Source organism: Zonotrichia albicollis, chromosome 3, assembly GCF_047830755.1.
Source record: "Zonotrichia albicollis isolate bZonAlb1 chromosome 3, bZonAlb1.hap1, whole genome shotgun sequence".
Classification (NCBI taxonomy): domain Eukaryota; kingdom Metazoa; phylum Chordata; class Aves; order Passeriformes; family Passerellidae; genus Zonotrichia; species Zonotrichia albicollis.
The window spans coordinates 46,513,727-46,535,395 of NC_133821.1; the positions used below are offsets into that span (position 1 = coordinate 46,513,727).

The 21,669-nt window shown below is 36.3% G+C and overlaps 1 protein-coding gene across 6 annotated transcripts in view; it reads right to left on the bottom strand.

Annotated features, from left to right (window-relative positions):
* Positions 1–21,669, bottom strand: part of STRN (striatin) — a 69,196-nt gene that overhangs the window by 19,160 nt on the left and 28,367 nt on the right. The window contains exons 6-11 of one of the 6 annotated variants that reach the window (XM_014266640.3): positions 12,927–13,062; positions 10,978–11,113; positions 7,162–7,272; positions 4,777–4,863; positions 4,077–4,220; positions 1,806–1,942 (exon numbers count right to left, since the gene is read on the bottom strand). In XM_014266640.3, the coding sequence (XP_014122115.1) occupies positions 1,806–1,942; positions 4,077–4,220; positions 4,777–4,863; positions 7,162–7,272; positions 10,978–11,113; positions 12,927–13,062 (751 nt within the window). The remainder of the gene's footprint in view (positions 1–1,805; positions 1,943–4,076; positions 4,221–4,776; positions 4,864–7,161; positions 7,273–10,977; positions 11,114–12,926; positions 13,063–21,669) is intronic. The other 5 variants (XM_014266642.3, XM_014266641.3, XM_014266643.3 and 2 more) reach the window with 5 other exon arrangements.

Here is a 21,669-nt window from a genome sequence, read left to right on the forward strand (position 1 = left end):
CAACAGCCTTTCATTTTGCTTCAATAAAGTGCACAGTAACCAGAGAAAATAGTTTTATAAATTTTTTTTAATTGTCAGCACTAGAAAAAGGTAAGAGTCGAGGTAACCATGAGTATGAATTGCTGATCACAGGACTTCATACAGGCATTGGACAAATGAACAAATAGAAGTTAGTATTCTCTACCATGCAGGAAAGGACTGGAGTGGATAAAGAAGTGCTACTCCATAAATGAAAGCTGTTAGTTCAGGATACAGAGACATGAACAAACACAACATTTATATGGACACTTGCACAATGAAGTCAAGCAATGAAAGCATCTTGTACAGATGGGTTAGCTTTGTCATGTTCTCTGAATTTAAAATCCAGCTTTGGATTTTTAGGAGCACCTGTAACAGCAATTTATTTGCACATTACTGTACCCCTTTCTGAAGAGATAGTTAGGGACAATTAGTTCTTAAAAACATCAAATTGGTAGATAATAGATTCAGATAATACTGAAATACTGAATATTAGCAGAAATGCTCTGCATTCATTGCAATATTGATGATTCATAACATATCACATCTTCAGAAACTTGCTGTAGTGGTAGGGCATGTCTCTGCAATGGCACTCTCAAATGAGTCTAAGATTTTATTAACTATGTATTTCATTGCTTTACAGGTACATACAGGGGAAGAACTTCAAAGTAAGGACCTGCATCTTATGTCCAAAGTCTCAGATTTAATTTGTCATGGCAAAATCCCAGATAATGATTATTTAAGAATCAGATTTACTGAAGGGTAGGATTCATCCCCATCTGAGAATTAAAAATTATCTCTGAAATCCCTCAACCTTGACACAGCGGGGCAATGCAACAGCAAGATTAAACTGAAGCTGACAGATCACACAAAAGCAGATGAATAAATTAATACCTGAAGTATCTTTTCCCAAGAAATCAGAAACACAGAAAAAAAAATTGCATACAGCTGAGAAGATGTAATTTTAAGAAAGATTTTTTTCATAAACAGTGCAAGAAAAATAAGGCCACAGAAGTGCTGTCCACAAAACCCTCCTAAGATTCTGGTCCAGTTTCCTGTTTGAAATGAAACTATTCCTCATACCAGAGGTAATGTAAACCACAGTTTTAAATATCTCCCAGGAGAGGGATTCCATTGTTTCTCTGTTCCAGTATCACCTACTACATAACTTTCTCCCCCAGTGTCGTACCTGAACCTCCCAAGCCATAATTTGCTGTTTTCTCCTGCCTTAACACTTGGCACTATGGAGAAGCTTGGCTCTGTCATCCTTACAAGCACCCTTCTAACACCTGCAGGCTGCTATTCAAGCACTTCTCTGCCTCCTAACAGCTAAGCAAGACCAGCTCCCTTAACATCTACTCATCAGTCAGAAGCTACTGGATACTCCTCAAGTTTTCTACAACCCTTTTTAAGTGGAGTGGCCCAAAACTACATACAGCCCATGTAAAAGGGACGTAAATGTCTCTCAATCTGCTGAGTATCATCTGGCCATGATACTCCTAATTTTGCTCAGTCACTGGAGTTACATGTGCCCAGATGTACCACTATCACTAATTTACTTTCAACTACTTGCATAACATGGCAGGCAAATGAGAGGAGAGGGGCTTGCAGAGAGCTTGAATGCTGCTGTGTATGGGAAGGAGTCCTTTGCCAAGTAAAACTTTGTGACATCCTCTGGCAACATAATTTTAACTGGAGAATGTTTTCTGCTGAGTCTATACACAAGTAACTTGCATCTGCCTTCAACAAGACAGAAGGGCATTGAGTTACCATTAATAACCACTTACATCATAAGTCAGTGAATCTGCCTCATTTGCTACTGTAAGGCCTGCCAGTTCTCCAAGACCCAGTTCATTTTCAAGGGCTTCATCTGTTCCCATAATGAAAGATTTCCCTGAGGATGGAGGGAATGTTAAAGCTTCCACTGCAAGAAAACAAAACAAACAAAAAAATCCTGAAACATAGATTTATACCACAGTGTACAATAAAAGCACATTTTCCACTTTTAGAACGCTGCATATCTGTCAAGTAGCTGAGGGCAAAAAGATCCACAGAAAAACAGCTATTCCAAAGATAATCACCGTACTTACCAATAAGCAGCACCCTCTGAACACATCCAAACTTGGGGTGTGTGCGACTCCAGACAGTAAACGGAGCCAGCCACGGGCAGGAAGGGTGTGCTACCATTAATCCATTTAAAGTGCACAAGAAACACAGAAAACACCTTCCCCAATTCAACTACAAAATATAGCAAATAGATATTGAAGAAGCAACAAAAATGTAGATAAAAACAGCTGGTGGGAGCAGCCTAAAACAAAGCCGTTCAAGCACTGCTCTTTGAAAAGGTCTCTTAGTTATTACCTTTTCATCACAAACATCTTTTACCTCCTCCACCCAAAAGTCTACACCACAGTTTTCTTCTCCTGTCTTTTGAATTCACAATGCAATATTTCACTTAACACGCAATGCATACAGGACACCAAATTTGAAAACTTCCTAGAATAAAAAAATGTGTGCCCAAAACACGGCGTCTCAGCTTTATAAAGAAATACACAGCTAACATTAATACTGAACTTAGACTGGTAACAATCAGCTGTCCTTTTTTTGTGAGAATCCATGTGAGTCTCTGAATTAGAAAACACATTACTGAAAGGACATGAAAATAGAGCTCTGCTAATACAGCTCTCAATACATGTGAGAAAAGTTGGAAAGGGAACATTCAACAAAAAATTCTTCCACTTCACAAAGCGTTGCTAAGTTACCCCCTTCTTTCATGAAGAAAATCACTGAGCATGAAGGAAGCAGAACTACTGAGATCTTTGGTAGCTATTCCACACACCAGAGCTTTTTATGCATCTTAATTTTAACTTGGCCGACCTACTTTTTCACTCTCACTGAAAGACTGCTAAGTGGAACTCATGTTTTGCACATTTTTCAAAAAACATATTTACCATTTTAATAGACCACATGATACCACAGAATCATAGAATGGTTTGTGTTGGAAAGGACCTTACAGACCATCATGTTCCAGCCCCCTGCCACAGGCAGAGACACCTTCCACTTGATGGGATTGTTCAAAGCACCATTCAACTTGGCACAGAACACTTTCAGGGACAGGGCTCCACAGCTTCTCTGGACAACGTGTTCAGTGTCTCACTACCCTCACAGTAAAGAATTTCTTCCTAATATCCAATCTACACCTGCCCTCTTTTCAGTCTGAAACCATTCCCCCTTGTGCTGTCACTACATGCCCACATAAGAAGTTCCTCTCCACCTCTCTTGCAGGCTCCCTTTAGGTACTGGAAGGCTGCCATGTTTGACAAATTAATATAGCTCCATATCCTACATGTTATTATGCTCTACATTATAGCAATTCAAATACTGAATCAAATAGATGACTCAGCATTTTTTAGACTTAATAGTAGTGCTTCATTACAAAGATGCATGTGTGGCTCTCCATACTTGGACTAGCCCTGTGAGAATTTCTCCTAATTTTTGGAATACATTATGGAAATTAATACACTGGCAAGCTGCAAGTTGTCCTGTATGATTCACCACACAATCATGCTTCACTGCACATACTTTTGAAAGCTATAGTAAGGCATCTGTGTTTACCTGCACAGTCTCTATCTTTGAACTTTGGAAAAAAGAGCACACTTGTCTGTGTGTTATGTATACATACATACATTTAAAATTATGTCAATGGGAAAAAAAATTATGCTCTTATGTCCTCAGAGCTTCTGGCCCACATTTGTCTGCCAGGCTTGAGCACAAACAAAAGCAAGTGATTTAGGATGATTATATTACAAAGCCACTAAGTGCCAAATTATTTTTCTCATTGTGCTCAAAGAGATTCAGCCAAGACTTGAACTAAGGTAGGTGTCTTGACCTTACTAATAGTAACCATAATGAAGGAATGGGAATGTCATTTATTACACCTAAAACTTGCAATACTGAATCAGAATTTGTAAAGTGCTTGGAAAGTCAGAGAGAATAACTCTTTAGTAACTATAAACATCCACCCTCTATGAGGGGGTATGCACTTTTTTAATATTTACCTTCATCCGTCCTGTTTATCTCATGTTCAATGAGCCTTGAACTACTGGGCCTAGAAGAAGGTGCAACAGATGGCTGTAATGAAGGGAGATCATCAACATCTCTCAAGTTTGCAAGCATGTCTTGCAGCTTTGACCTGTTGGGCCCTAACCAGAAAAAAGCAAAAAATTAAAGGGTTTAGGCATAGTTCACGATGACACTCCTTTTATCAGATATGCTACAGCAGCACATGCAACAATGGATCCTACCTTGCATTATGACATTACCACAGAAAAACTAATGAGCACTTATTTCAGCAGTAACTAATCATCCAGCATGAAATGAATTTCAAGAAGAAAGTGATAGAAGCAGCTGAGAATTGTGAAAGCACAATTTTCCCCATATGAATGGACTCAGAGTGCTACTTGTACGGGATGCTGAGGAATGCTGCCAACTGAGTCACATTTTAGATAATTAGAATATTTACTTTGCTAAAACAATAGCTGACATCCATGAGTATTTTAGAATTTGTGCATCAGGTACTTTGTGCAGCATATTCTTATGACAACATTATAATTTAAATTTATTTGTGCAGTAGTGTAGTATCGTGAACTATAGAATCCAAGAAGTTATACTTATATTAAAATAAAAATGCAACTGGATTCACTGGCCTACTTCCTGAAGCTACATATGGTGAAGTCCCATGCCCTTCTTGACACTTACCTGTGCTTTGCTCCATCATTTTCCCACATCCCTGTTTTGACTGTTTTATATAGGATTGAGGCTGAAACATATCTTCGGTAGTTTTTCCTGTTGTAAGTTTAATTAAGAATGGGAAAATGTCTTACCCATAGTCCATTATGCTTTTTCCTAGACCAGTAAATAATACAGCTATTTTCAAGCAGCTTTAACACAGTAGTGTACTCTAATATATGTATTCTCTCAAAAAACCATTCTATGATTCTATTCTCTTATTACTTCACAGGAATGTTTACTACAGCCTTGCAAAATCATGAGTTTACTAATGCAGTTGCAAACACTACTTTGTCCACCCTAATCATAATGACTGATAATACACTGAATTGTATTTAACTTGTCTGTCACCAAAATATTACTCAATCCAGAAAAACACTAAGAAGGATTTTGCAAGATTGTTTTACTATAATATCTACTTTATAAAAACCAGTACTTTACTTAGTAGCAGTTCAGTGGCTAAGCACCATATATGATGAAATTAAAGTCATAGAAACAAACTTTGTAAAATTTAATGTTACTTAGTTCCTTCTTTTTTCTCCAGACAACCTCCCTCACATTCTTCTTCACTATGTGCAACATTATGAATAACTGAAACAGGCTCTGATTCTTCCTGAATTTTCTGCATTGATGGCCCTCCAATGATGGTTTGTCCATGGAAAGATGCTTAATTTCACTGCTACAGTAAACCACTTTGTCTCCCAAGATCAAATCAATCAAATCAATCCAAAAGGTACTGAGCAGTAATTATTTTCATGAAGGAACACTGGATGTCCGAGTGCTGCCTTTCCATTGTGATTTTTTATCATAATGATATAAAACATATTCCAATAATGTCTGCATCTATATTAACAATTAGGTTTTATCATCAAAAATAAAAAGACAACAGCTGTTCAAGAACAGAATTTCAACACTTGGATTAAATAATTTCTGCTACACTAACCCCACAGCTATTTACCCTGAACCACACAACATGTCTGTGTATTTTAAAAATAACAGACAAGTTACAAAAATCACTTTCATTGTAATCATATATTGGCATACCCTGTCTATCTTTAACTATAAAGAAATTTAGAATCAATTTTGTTAAACATGAACACTTTAGTCAGCTCAGATTCTTGTCAGACTTGCAATTAAGTTCCAGTAAATTAAATTATACCAAAGATGACAAAAATATCACTTGAGAAATTTAAAGCATGGTAATTATTTACCTTTTCTTTGTTTTTAATTTGGAAAAAAGGAGATGCTTAGTTTTTGTTATTTCATAACATAATTTCAGCCAAATAACCAACTACTGAGTAGCAGCTCATGAGAATATCAATACAAAAAGTAACAAAACAAGTCAGCCTCAATGTGAAGCTCTGACATATTCACATTGTGCATATCTCTTTGGAAGTGAGAATTTCCTTGGTGTTCATAAGCATCTTGCCACAAAGGGAGAAACATCCCTGAAATTTCTTACCAGACTACATGCAATATTATTAATATACATCTTTCACACATGAATTCTCAATATGGCTAGGTCTTTGAAACACAGCCATGAACACAGTGTTTCATTTTAAACTCTCCATCTGAGTTCAAAAATTTAATGGCTTACCTATCAAAACCAATTGATTTTACAAAACATATCTGAATTTCAAGAAATGTAACAAAAAAATACAGGGCTAGAAACTGTATTTCAGATACTGTTCACAGGTGGTTTTTTTTCATAAAAATACCCAACTTTTTTGAAGGCTAGTCCCAGAGGTATGAAAGTTAATAAATAAATCCTGTGATTTACAAATAAACTGATGGTCATAGTTGCTTCCTATTTCGAGCCCTGCATAACAAATTATGATGACAGCATGACTTTCATGTTGTGAATGTCAAGTATAAACAGGGGTAGAAATTAACCTGTTTTCTCCCACTGTCATCTAATAGGATACTCAAGAGAGTTTCCAGTTTGGTCTCTTTCTTTGTTTATTTATATAACAGACTTTAACTCTTCCTGTGAAACTGGCATGTTTTCAGCTAAGAAAGGATTCTGAAGTCTTCTGTATTAAAGTGTGAAGTATTAAAACAATGCCTTGTACAATTTAAATATCTGAATAACATAAGTACAAAACATGCTCAAAGCAAGAATTTTTAACTAATCCAACACTTGGTTGGAAGAAGTTATATCTAATCCAACTATTTATCAGATAACTTGATCGTCTGTCATTAATTTCAACCCCTGAGAACTGGTGAACAGGAAAGCAGTCAGGAGCAGCAAAGTAAAAGAGTAAGTAATTTTAGGAAAACATTGAAAGAGAGATAGAATTAAGGGTGTGAAAGATGTGAGATTTATGATTTTAAGGTGCAATGTTTTCCACTTACTCTTCACCCCCTTTTTCCCCTTGCGCTCCTTTTTGTATTGTTCCTTGAGTTTGGTTATAACTCCCTGGTCGACATTCCAGGCTTCAGGCATGAGACACTGGTCTTCCTTTTCTAAACAAAGTGAAACAAATGAAACATCCTTTTTCAATAATGTCACCAAGTGATCTCCACTGAAGGAGGCAACAGCTGCTGTCAACGTTTGTCTTTTATTTTAAACAGACAGAAATAGCACCAAGCCTGTGAAAGCTGCAAAACTGCTACTCACATTCCACTTCTGTTTGCTCAGAATGTTCTTATTAAAAATTGAGATGAAATTTCACATGTTTAATTCTCATAACCAAGCACATAGCTGTCCATAAATGTAAGCAACATTTACTTTACAATAAATCAGGACACATTTTTCATCTTTTTCTTTCCTCCAGGGAAAGAATTATTATATCTAGAAGAAACAGCTATGTTACTCGTCTACATAACTTCACAACTCAGATGTTCTGTACTGCATTTCAAATTCTCCTTTTATTGTTTTTGTGCTATGTTGTCATTTACACAAAGCAGTAGCACGTTTAAATAATTTTGTAACACAACATTCATGTCATCATGGTTTAAATAAACACTTAGAGCACTAAAGCCATGAAACTTTACAAAAAGGTGAAGGCCTGAGGTAGTAAACTTTGCAAAAAAAGTCCAAAACATTTCAGCGTACCTAATGCAAAAACATCCCCACATTTTGATTTGGATTTGGTTTTTTTTCCTAAACATCTCCCTCAAATTGTTTCCTCTGTGACATGATACAGAATAGAAGAATCCTTCCAATTCTAGAGAATTCAGAGATTTTGAGCAAAACGTTACGTGAGTTCAAATCCCCTAAGCAATTTTTCCATATATGGAGGCTGCCCTGAGGCAGCTTAGAAAAATAATTCGTGAGAGGAGGGGAGGTATTACAGCTCTTCCTCGTATATATTTTCTTTACCATTACAGCTCCAAAATCTTTGAAATGCATTACATTTTTGCTTTGTTTTTCTCATTAAAATCTTAGCCTTATTATTCAAAGATTAATTCTTTTCAGACCAAGTTTGCTTTCTTCATCGATAAGCTATTCTAGATCTCTCAAAAATCAAAACAATAATAAACTTATCCTCAGACCAAGCTGCAGAACTTAAATGTCTGTAGAGGAAGCACAACATTATCAATCACAGTCTGAAGGAGTCACTACGACTGGCCAGAAGATAAAAACCACACACAGGTTATTAATGTGACTAGGTTACATAATAACCACACATAGGTTATTAAACTGACTTGTCAAAAATGAATAGCGCTAAAAAAGACCTAGGGATCCTCTATCAACAGGATTCAGCAACATATTCCGGCAGCAAAAGCAAACATCCTGGGCTGTATTAACAAGAATGTAACCAAGAGGGTGAAGGAAGTGACTGTTCCCCTGTGTTGGGCACTTGTGAGACCACAATTTGGAGTACTGTATCCAAGACAATATTTTTAATGCTGAGACCAATTATCAGCAAAGTGTAGCAAGTCTAAGGGAGCCACCAAGACCGTGCAGGCAGCTGGAGCAGATGGGCTACAGGGAGGGGCTGGGACTACTGTGAGAGCTCAGTGATGCCAAAAAAGGCAACTTAGTGTGGCTTCTAACTACCTGATACACAGATGTTGAGAAAACAGAGCCTGACTCTGCTCAGACTTGCATCACAGTGGGAGAAGATACTTTTCAAGGTGCTCTCTCACTCCTTTGAACCCTTCAGTCACGATCCTATACTCATGGAGTGACAGATTAACTTAAGACAAAGTTTAGCAGTTTAAGTCTTTTAAGAAAAGCTATGAAAATAAGTATTAGTAAACTGAAGAGAGACTCTAAAATAGATGGGCTAAGTAATGTTCTCTTAATGCATATACCTCAATTACCACTAACGAGCAAGAACTGCATAGAGAATTCAAAAAATATATGAGAAAATCATACTTCAGAGAATCAAGCATCTAGTCTTTGTGGAATTAGGTTGTAAGTTTTAATTATGCTTTTCCTCCCTGACTAGACAAGACTTTTTTTCCCTCCTCCAGCAAAAAAAAAAAAAAAAAAAAAAAAAAAGGTTTAAATAGATTTTTATTAGGTTGTTGCCAGGAAAACAAGGAAAACACCCAATATATTAATTTTCTGCACACTGTCCCAGCATGCTTTCCACATGTCCCACAGATACTATTAAACTTCAGAAGTGGATCCTGAACTATGGCTATTCAAGTGCTTAACAGCTTAAAGATTACCAGAAAACATCTGAGGACCTTTCAAGCCAAATGGGTTCAACAGTTTACTGCAACTGAACAATAATACTTGGAATCCAAAATGAAGAAAGAATTTCCTCTGTTGCTGCTGTCCCTCACTACAACATCACTCTACTGTACCACATTTAACAGTTTCACTTAAGCTGACCTAAGTGATTTACAACAGCAGTTCTTTGAAGAAACTAAGTCTTACCATAAAAGACACAGGCTGTGAAAGAAGTAATTGAAAAACATGAACACCTCCAATACAAACAAACCTTTTTGCATTTCTGAAAATGAAAGGACTACTTTTAAAAACAATTTATTTTAAATGTTAGACTTCTGCTCATTGGTATTCAGTTGTGATCAATGAAAGCAAAAATAAACCAGAAGTGTGAATTTGAGAACAAAAAGCTCCTGTTGGCATACTGACTTTTTGGTGACACAAGCAATAGCTGCACTGATCCTGCATAAATGGATAAAATTTTAGTGTTAAAAAGCAGTATCCAATTGTTTTTTTTAAGAGCAGCATTTCTAGATTTGTTTGTTGCATGACTGCTATCAAATGATCAGCAGATACTGACTGCTGTATCTAATGATATTACAACATCCTCTTAAGCAGAGACTACATCACACTGAACAGTAACTTGGAGTCCAGCCAGGAGATGGACATGGCTTCAGTGAAATACAGCATCTTGGAGATGCTCATTTGAGAGCCACAGCTACCATGGCTTATGTCTGTCACAGCTGCAGCTCCATTACAAAGCTCAATCATTTCCCATCATCTTCACTAGCACCGTGTCCACCTATCCTTCAGACTTTCCAGAGCAGCTAAAGTAGGAATCAACTTCCCATCAAGATATTTAACCAGTTCTCTTCTTTCTCCCCTTCTCTATAAGAGGATTTAGGCAGATTAATTATGTCAAGGTAAAGTGGAGATGGTGGCAATGCAGGTTGCAGGACATGAACCTCAAAGGACAGACAGCAGTTTGTGAAATGTCTCTCTGTGACTAGTGGCCCTAAAGATATATTATTCTGCTAAATTAAAAAAGAAAGTTTGAGCAGCTGAAGAGTTCATATTAACTAAATTACTAATCCACAACAAGAGTACAACTCATTTGGATTTTATGACTCACATTACTCTCTGCATCAAAGAGAAAAAGCAAAGATGACAAAATAACTTTCATATCATAATTGTAAAATACAGCTTTATCAGAGCCCTTCATGCACATGGGTCACTGGAAAAATACATTGAAATACCACTCATAAAATTTAAATTCTATCTGCCTTAGAATTAGTGAAAAGGAAAAATGACCCAAGGCAAAAACCTTGAAGATTCTTTACATTGAAGCAGTTTACAGAAAAGAGATTATATCAAGAGGACTTAAGTCTACCAATTATTTACTGATAATAAGATAGAAATAGAAATAGTAGAAATAATCAAAAGATGCTGTGATCCTGACAGAGTTCTCACTCAATGAACTGATCAGTCACAATATGTTCTTAGCACTTTTTTTTCTCCTGGTATGATCCATCAAATTTCCTTACCCCAGTCTGTTCCATCTCCTGAACTTCTCGATTCCGCATCACCATCATCTGAGGTAACCAAAAAGTCAAACTCTTTCAAAGCTTCTTCTGTATCTCTGTCTTCACTGCTGTCAGATAGCACTCTTTTCCTTACAATCTGAAGGGTCAGAAAGTACAGGGAAAAAATGCTGACTTAAGTTACAAACATATTTTTAATCCAAGCAGTACTGTCTTGTCCTCTATGCAAAACCCAAACAGGAAGTTGAAGAGGAAGCAGAAAAGTACACATTAATAAGCAAATCTGGAATAGTACACAGACATTGTTCAAACTCCTAAGTGAAAATGAAACTCTTTCTTTCTGTGACCATCAATAATCAATCACGTGGATAATAACCTACACTAATCTGCACCACTATCTTTTTCTTTAGAATTTCTTTACATGTACAAATTCTCTCTTAAAACATTTCTGAAAAACATATAAAATAAACAAACAAAAACTCAAGAATGCCACAGAAAAGACTTCAGTAAAACCAAACTCACTTTGCTTTTCTGAAAATAGCTAGCTTTCAATTCTGAAATCATTCTCTATGTGGACCAAGACTCAACTCCAGGAAACAAATAAACCAACCCCAAATCCCACAACTGACAAGAGCTGATTTTCTTAGACTTTGTAAGTCATTCCATCCTGAATGCTTTCTTAGATGGTATTGCTACTTAAACATGTTGCTTTACATGTTTAAACTGAATTTCCCTCTCAGATTCAAAAGCAAATTCTGGTAAAAGAAAAAAATATACGATTTAATGAAGAATTTCACTTTAAGCTTTCCACAAATTTACTTTTCCCTTAATAATCAAAATGAACCAGATTTTTTGCAGTTATTTGACCAACTGGTAAGCTGATGCATGATAAATGAAAACCGTATCACAATTTTTACTTCTACAGAAATAGAAAATTTACATTAATCAAAATGTTTTGACTTGGACCCTTGCTAAGGGTCAGTCTGTAAAGACTCCAATACATAGCCCAACATCCCACAGCTCATGAGGATGACTGATTGTATCTCCTCTAAATACAGAGAGGCAATTTCTAAACCTGAAGCAATTCTAAACTTCAAGCTTCATTTCTTCAGCAGGCTTAGTGAACATACTGTATTACACAAGACTTAACAGAAGAGTCTCAGACTTAAGTTCACAGTCCATGAATGACAGGAAGGATCTGAAAAGATCTCCTTTAAAAATTCCATAAAATTAATGGTTTTTAGTGTTAATTCTTAAAACTGACCACAAAAACAATCCATCATCTCTTATCTGCTTCAATTTTTAGGAAACAATTCACTGAATCAATGTTCATTTTAAAGAAGAGCACTGATTGCATGTATCTATGTGATCATATGAATAAATCATATAGCAAAGTATAGATCTTGAGTGAGGTTAAGGCATTTGACTGAACAAACAAAAAAATTTCTTAACTACATTAGAGTTCTTCCAGTTAAACCTCTTCCTTCCACAAGCTATAAATACAAGTGCATTTTAGTTTTGTAATCTATGCCAATTTTTACAAATAATTTTAAGTATCATTAATTTTTTAATAAATATTCAAGAATCATTATTGACATGCAATGTTATGAGCAATACCTTCAAACTAAGCTGAGAACTGTAAAAAAGGACAATGATACCTTAAAAATTGTGTTCCAGTATCTATCAATAATAGTCAGTATGGAATAGTAAAGAGACAATTTTAGAAAAATTTAATCTAACTCAGAGCAATAAAGATGGCAAAGCATAACTTGTATGCAAAAACTTAGAAATGCATATATGATTCCTCTTATGCACACATGCTTGGACAGAACATCATAAAGATGCATTAATGATTTGCATGTGTACATACACAGTCATATACTTTGCTTATAGGCACCTCATTAATCTCACTTTTTCTGTTCTTCGTAACTTTCAATTATTTTTCCACTCACTGTTGCAGTATCAATGATTGTTTTCTCTCTTCCTTCAATATCTTCTTCATCTTCCTCATCACTAAAGTCTGCAGCTGCATTTTCAAGAAATTTGAAGGTCTCTAGCAGAGAGGCAGAGTCAGTCAATTCAGGTTTCCTAAACAACAACAACAATCACCATCATGAGAGAAAAGAAATCACAATGAAGTTTCTTTTGCAATTACTAAGCTGTTCTGTATTATTATGTTCAACATATAAGACTAAAATAAGCCTACAAGTAAAAATGGACTGTTAACAGCTAAAATTCTTGTGGCCAAAGAAACAATAGACATAAAGTGTATTATTAGAACCAACAATTATTCTTAGTACGGCTGCCATTACTAGGACAGAGACTTCAATTTTTTATTCAAAAAGCATTTTAAAGCAACATTCATTTGACACATGCCCAAAACAATGTCAATTCTGCTATGCCATTACTGAAAGCCTCAACAACAAGGACATAAGCCACAGCTACCAAGCTGAGCTCCCACATGTACATCAGGGTACAGGAAAACTTTGCTATTGCTAGCTGATGTTCCCCATCTTGCTGGGAAAGACCATACTCTAGATCCATCATTCATTAGCTTTTAAGACGTGATAAATATGCCACTATAAAAGAATATAATGGGAAAATATCATTTATGACTAAATAATATTTGAATTTACATTAAACAAATAAGAAAATAGATGAAGATGGGTAAAATTATGACTGTGCTGGCAGAAATTTAGTCAGTGCCTCAGAACAGGAAGCATAAGGGGTGTTATATTAACGACAGAAGAGGAAGAATCCAAGAAACAGGACTGTAACAATTACTAAAACTCTGACAAAAGTACAGATAAAGCAGTCCTAAAATTATTAACAGGATCTGTGTTTACTATGCAGAAGATGCATTTCTCCACCAACCCCTGAAAGATACAGCAAACAAAACTCATTCATCTTGAATTGTTACAATTCCTTCCAGTAAAACCTGGTATAATCTTTAGATTGCTTTGAAGCAGTGAAGACAAGCTTGACTGTTTTCTTACCTTTAATCAGTAGACAGTTTTTCATAGTTCATCACTAAATGCACGTCATCTTGATTCTCACAACCACTGAAACAGCAGAAGTTTCCCCCTCTCTCCTTTCAGAATTGTAGCTCTAAATTGTTTTATACAGTCACCCTTAGTACCAGCAAGTGCCTTGCTTCTGCTAAGCATTTCAAAAGGTTCAATCAGCTAACACACCTATACAGTAAGGTCTTGTAATCCCCCTGCTGTGTGAGCACCTGATCATCCATCCATCCATCCATCCATCCATCCATCCATCCATCCATCCATCACCCACTTACTCCAGGGTTTTGTCATAACGCTTTCCACAAGTCTACTGCAGGAAGCATCCAAGGGCAAAAGCTTTGATGTGCAATAAGGCACACTATGATAAGCAGCACACTTCCTTATTTGCAAAGTCTCTGCTCAAGCAGTTCTATGCTTACATGACAACAATCAGCAGAAGTGGCTTCTTCATAGCCCCAGTATATCTGCATTTCATTAAGACAATTTGCTACTCTACCTTTTTTTTTCATTTACTCACCATTATAACCCAAAAATGCCAACAGAGATTTCACTTTCATTAGAAATTCTGCATACACAGCAGCCTCATAATATATATAATATACCTCCATGTACATTATGTTTTCATGGTCACTGTTTTTTCCAACAGTGGTTCCGCTTTTCCAGATCTTAACTTAGATCTAAGAACAATCTTAAGCAAGTTTCAAATCTGTCCTGCTTCCAGCAGTATTGTGACCCTCGTTTCTATGACAAACCTGGAAACAACCTGTGCCATCTTTACTTTTCCTTAAGTAATCACTACTTTGGCAACCTGTAACACCTCATGAATCTGTAGTAACAATGACCATTTTCACAGAAATCCTATGGTATAGTTGCCTTTCTGTTTCCAACAGAAATATCTTGGTAAGACAACACTTGTAATGTGCTTCATTTGACCAACTTCTTGGCTTTCAGCAAATTCTGAGTTTGTGTCTACTTGTATTTGACTATATCATCCAACCACAACTGTTACTGGGTTTTTTTCCTCTGTATTTTGCCATGTAAAAATCTGCCATGTAGAAACACTATGGCTGATATCTATAATAGCAATTATCAGACATACTCCAGGTAAAAAGCAATATATGAACTAGCACCAAACATGGACTATAAAATTTTAATTAAGAGACCGTACTATTAAGAAACAGATATCCTTCTACAGGTCCAAGTATTTGTAGTAAATCACACCAGACTTGGCTCTGTACTCATTTGCTCTTAAACCTGGCTCTCTCACACTGAAGTTCAAAGTGACTACCAAAAGAGGTGTATCTTTTTTCTTGATTAACTGCTCTGATTTCAACTGCCCTATTAATTATTACACATTTTAGTGGGCAGTATATATATATACATAATAATGTATCTGCATTTACATGGGGAACAGGGGTAAATGGGTATCTAAAGCACTGGGAAACATGGTACCTTATTGATCATGTATTTCAAAACTCCTGTACAGTACAGAAATGTACAGTCAGCATAGTGCCATGGAAGATTATTTGTGCTAAGACACAACTTCCATAAAAGAATTCTTAAAAACCGAAAAAGAAAATAGAGGAGAAAGAATACTTAAACTATCCAAGGGTTCTACAGGAAGATAGTTTCAAGCTGACAGACAGGCTGATTTCCTTTACTGTACCCCAATAAACTTTAGCAGTCAAATCAAAGGTGATTTAATAATTTGAGCTATTTGTCATCCTTTAGCAGAATATGAACATAATGCATTTTGGATAATGCTGTCAGGGTGAATACTTTGGAAGAACATAAAATATATTGAAGAAAAATGCCTGGCCTTAGCTAATTTATGCTATGCAATTTGATGGATATTTCAAGCTTGCTTGCTTCATTAATTTTCCATCTTTCTTTTTTTTTCATTTTTTCTCTTAGGGGGTCATTCACCAAGCAACTTAAAAAAGCAGAAGGGCCAAAAATATATTCAGAGATAGGGTAGTAAAACAAATATCTTTAAATTCCATTTTAGAAAAAGAAACACAATTTGACATTTTCAGGGCTTTTGTAGCTTCGAGTATTTTTTTAAAAAACCAATGGGTGAAAACAATAGAATCAAGCTCCAAAAGCAGGAACTGATACAAACTGTGGTATTACAAGCACAAGTGAGGCAAGGTTCAGGGCCCATTGCAAATAAAGAGAGATCAAAAACCCTAAAAAGGTCTCAACAAGGACAATTCCTCTCTTCTGGACTGTCCTGAACACAATATATTTAAGGAAGAACATAATTTTCAAAGTGCAAGAACTTCCATGCAGCTTTTTCCTTCCTCCCCAGCCATACTGTCTAAAGAAAAGCAGCTGGGGAAAAATGAACCAGAACCCTCAGAGAGCAGGAGAAGCTATGGAACCTGCCAAAGCAGAAAGCACAGAGCAGCCAGACTGTGGCAGGGCCTCCCTCAATCCTGTGCTCCTCAGCTGCTTGTTCTGAATCTCTTTCCCACTGCTCCTTCCTCAGTAACAACACTCCTGCACGCTGTTCTCTTGTCTTCTCTCCTTGACGGTCTCGTCCCAGGTGACTCAGCACTTCCCAACCAACCAACCAACCAACCAACCAACCAAAATCATTTCAACAATATCATATCTGTTATCACACACTGTTATCTCTGTCCATTCCATCCTCCTTTCCAGCAGCCTTATCCAGGCAGACAGGCAATTCTTTGGGGCAGAGATATTAGCCTGCCACTCCTGCCTACCTACAATGAGGTACAACAGGACTAACTGCTTCTCATGGCCATAACAATAACTACTGCCAGAAGGGAAACTGCAGCTAGGCTAATGCTGCTGGGCTTTCCTTCTTACTACAACAGATGAGCAGCACACAGATTTTGTGAATATCACTCCTGAAACAGGGAACTTCTGATTCCCAAAGGTAACAAATGTTTTCCTGTTTAAAACACAAAATTCTTCTTACAAATGGGATGGTAACTGAAGTATGTACATCCCTTAAAATAATGTGAAACTGAAATCACATGAGTATTTTCCTCCTCAGGAGAAGCTGACAGAATTCTGAGCAGCTGGGATGGCTTGAAAATCTGATCCCAATTTGTATTTTACAGGCTGTTCAATTATTCAGATTTGTGTTAACCCCTTGGCCCCTTTAAGACTAGAAGTAATAATATCTTCCCATGAAACCAAAAAAATGTGATTTGTGGATATTCCACATACACTATTTACATAAAGAAAACCTGGCTTTGCTGGGCTCTGCAGACCATAACATCAACTCTTCCTTTTCTGCCCAACAGTGACATGCCTTGAGACAAGCATTTTGTGTAAAAATCCAGTTGGTTCTGACACTGAAATATTGCCAGCTTTAAAAAATGTATAGCTCAGACTGAATGCATTTGCTCTCAACATTTAATATTCATGATCTTAACATAAATCCTGTTTCTTAGTGAGTGAAATGCAGAAGCCATAACCTACAGGCAAGGTGAAGTTCTTTTGTGGAAACTACAACAGCATGCTGATGCTACCTTTCCAGCTCCCAGCATGATCCAGAACATTTCAAATTGCAAAGTCAAGTTTAACTTAGACTAAAGTCACATTATAGGCACGTATTTTCTTTGTAACTAACACACTCTACATTTCTAGCATTACCTTCTCTTTTGTTGATAATAACCCTGGAAAGTCTGTGGCCATGTCCAGGGAGAATCTCAAATTTCTCCTATGAACTGTCCAACCACAAGAACATTAACTGCCTCAGTCCTACTCACAACCTCAAAGGAAAGAATAGAGGGCTTTTTTGTTTGTTTATTTTATCCAAGACATGCACAAGTTATCTTAAATAAAACTAGGATTTTATTGATAAATTCAGAAGCAGGAAGAAATACCACAATAAAGTTAAATAAATACAAGTTCAGCTTGGGCTGAGAAGTGTTCCTGAGAGCTTGTACAGCTGGAAAGAACCTGTTGCGACCCAGGATTCAGAGCTGTTCTATCATACTCTTCCTTGAGCCATTTTCTTTGCTTCAGTTTCCTACTACTATCAAAACAGCTACTGCACAGTCTTCATAAGTTTTATTAATTCCCCACAGAATTTAGTTATCACATGTTTTAAAACAGTCTTTTTCAATGTGGCCAGTTAAATTCTATCAAACTGTACTCATCAAATAAATGCATGCAAATTCACTGAGGAGTGCCTTTAAGAACAGTTCATTAGATGTTCAACACTGTAAAATCTTTCATAATGCAGCACAGAAAATATCAAAATAATTTATAGAAACTACAGAACAGTTAAAATCATCAACATTTACACACAATGAACACAGGCCAGGCTAACAGTCTGTCACAACCTTTGAAATCTCCTATGAAGTCACACCACACAATGCAAGAACTAGTGCAATATGTATTACAACTGGTAAGCAGCACTTACAAAATGGTTTGCATATAAATTGGAATAGCAAAGGAATGACATTTAAAAAGCAAGGACCGCTTCTCTTGCCAAATCTAGTCAGCTAGCTATAACAGATCAAACAAATAAGTTTTATAGAGAATAAAAAACCCCTAATATTTGAGGTACCAGAGTAACTCTTTTAAGATATTTCTCCATTCACCTCCCCTCTCTTTGCTTCTCTCTCTCTCCAACTGCCCAACTTCTGTCTCTTTCTCCCCATTCTTTCTGTACTGTGAGTCTAATGTGACATTGCCAAAAACCATCTCTCAAACTCCTAAGCCATAGAATGGTGCCAATTAAAAGTGTGGCCCATTTGTATCTCTTTCTTCACAAAAAAACCCCCCAATTTATCTAGTTTTTTTTTTTCTGCTTTAGTGCATCTGTTGAAAGTATCCAGATCTGGCCTAAATCAATGCCTGTTGAAATGCCCAAATGAAATGCCCAAATGAAATGCCTGTTAGGTCACTGCAAGATGAAGGCAGGGAGAAACAGAAAAAAGGTGAAAAAAAAATTCCTAAATCTATTTGCTTTATTCCTTTTACTGTTTTCTTTTTTTCCTTTTTGTAATTCAACCTCTACTTGCATACTATTTTGGAAATCTTTCTTATGGCAGCTATTACCTGAGGTTTATAAATTCAGAGGTATTTTCCCAAAGAAACCATTTTATAAGCTAGTCAACAAACAACATTTATCAGCCAGTATGCAGCATTTTCATTACTTGGGCGAGCGTTAATAGGATTTAGAGATGCAAAAGAGTTATTAAGGTCTTCTGGTATACAAAGATGCTCATTCACTGAAGTGTCAGTTGGAATGACTTGTTGTATATCAGAAAGATAAAGTTTTCAAAATTTTTAATTTTGAAATGGTCTTCAGATTTGCTCTGAAATGCCGAGGTTTGAGGTCATTTTGCTCATTTAAAGTATAGGCAGTGGAAGCCCTTGGCAATTCAATAAGAAAAGAAAAGGCAGCGGGAAAGTTTAGAGACAGACTGATACATCACTCAGGACCATTTTTCTTTAAGAAGTTTCTATTGGCTATTTATAGTTCTAATGATCAAACCCCTTAGCAAGAACTAATCTATACCATTTTTATATATAGACATTTGTGTCTATGCATATATATATACACATCAGTGTGCTATATACTCATTCCTTTCCAGTTCTATTCCTTTATTATATTTGCTTCCACTCATACTAAATGGTAGTCAAATACACACCTTCAAGAAGGTAAACTCATTTGACTGTTGAGGTTTCACTCAGTAAGATAAAGCTACTAAAAATGAGGTAATAAATGAACTAAAGATACTTAAGTACTCTTGTGTTTTCAAGGCTACAAGCTACATTTGCAGGCAGCTTTCATTTCTGTTTCAGTTTGTTTGGGGAAAGCACCCATTCCTCTCACTGCAAGTGTTAGGAATTTAAACCATTATTATGAGGTTATTATTTTAGTATCTACTTTTTGAGTCCAGTCATGCCAAGTGGTACTTATCTTTTGTAATGCAAGTGAGCTGATTGAAGAAACTGAAAACTGATTCCCTTTAAAATTCCATGAAATAAGTGAAAACAGGACTATATCTAGCTCACGTTATCAAATTAACATTTCATTTACGGATTCAAAATCTTGCAGGGTGCATTCAAAATCCACATGATGTCTTTCTTGAGTGCTAAAGTTTTCAAGAGGATCTGTACATCAGCAAATAAATAGGCAGTGTAAGAATACAAGTCTGGCCAAACATGCAGCAGCTAGTAACACAAAGTCTGAGGCTACTTCACCTAAGGATGAAGAGAAACTGATTTGGCTTAAAACAGAGTCAGACAACAGTAGTGTGTTCATCACTGTACCAAAGGAGGCGGAACTTCTCTGAAGAAATACTGCAATAATTTAGGACATACAAAACTAAGCTGAGAGGTTATGAGGGACTGGACAGCAGTTTTCTAAAATAACTAGAGCCTAGCAGAATTCAAGTTACATATCCTCTGCTGAAACGAAATATTATTGTATTAAGTATTTGCACTACATTAATCATCATATGCTTCTACATACCAAAGCAAACAGCATCAGCTTCACAATAATCACCCCAAACATTCTCACTAGCCTTTCCCACAAAAAGGCTCAACTCAGTGTTGGTACCCCAAACACTGAGAGTCCAAACCTCAGCTGTTGAAATAGGTATAAAAGACAGACAACAAGATAAAACATATAACAGGGAAATGCTGCTGTAACAACTTAAAAACCTGTAAAAACTGTAGTAAGCTGAACACATCCCCAAGGTCAGAGGAAAAATGCCAGGTATTATCTTTAAAACAATCAAAGGCATTAAAAAATATTTAAAAATAAGCAGCATGTGGGTTTCCACTGTGCTCAGAAGTACAGTCAGAGCAAGTCACAGAGGTTTTTCTGAGGAAAAAAGCACTATGCACAGATGAATACACTAATACAAAAACTGTGCTAAAAACAGACTGTGTTGAGAAGTAGATCAGCTCTTCATTTTTTCCCTGGAATTTTCTGCAATACTCATTTATTTTGTGCTGCACCACTTTCATTTCACTAAGAAAGCATTGGTTGGCTATCAAACAAATAATGAAAACATAAAGGAAGTTTTGTTTCCTATTGCCATTACTACCTCTCTCCTCTCAAAGAGATAACCATATTGCAGCATAAAAGCATCAAATACCATCTCTTTCCTTTCTTTGGAATTTATCACAAGTGTTCAGTTGTACAGAAGGCAGTTGAGCCAATCTGTTCTTTCTGCAATTTACACTGCTATATGGAGAAATCTTTAAGGAAATTAAAAGCTAGTGTGCCTTCCACTTTTCTATTCTGGAAATGCATCATTAAATCCATACTCCTTCTGTTTTTCATGGTACCATTTTCCCCTCTATTGTCCATTATCTTAATCACATCCACCCACATTCTTTTCAAACTCCTATTGATTTGTCTTTATCGTTTCCCATCCTCAAGGTTTCTCTTTACTTCAGTCCTGCACTCTGCTTCTCACATTTTTCACTCCATGTAAACAGTTTTTTAAAACACAGACTTAAACTAAAACACAGACTAAAAATGCACATATTCAACTGGGTGCATGTTATGCAGTTTTTCCAAGACCAAACAGATTAAAAATGCTATGAGCTGTCTTTTCTCACTTCAACAGAGGTGTGTTCCTTGTTGGCCTATATCCATTTTCATGTGTCACCTTCTGCCCAGTGCTCTGCTCTTCAAATGTAACTAAAACATCTTCAGGTTGAC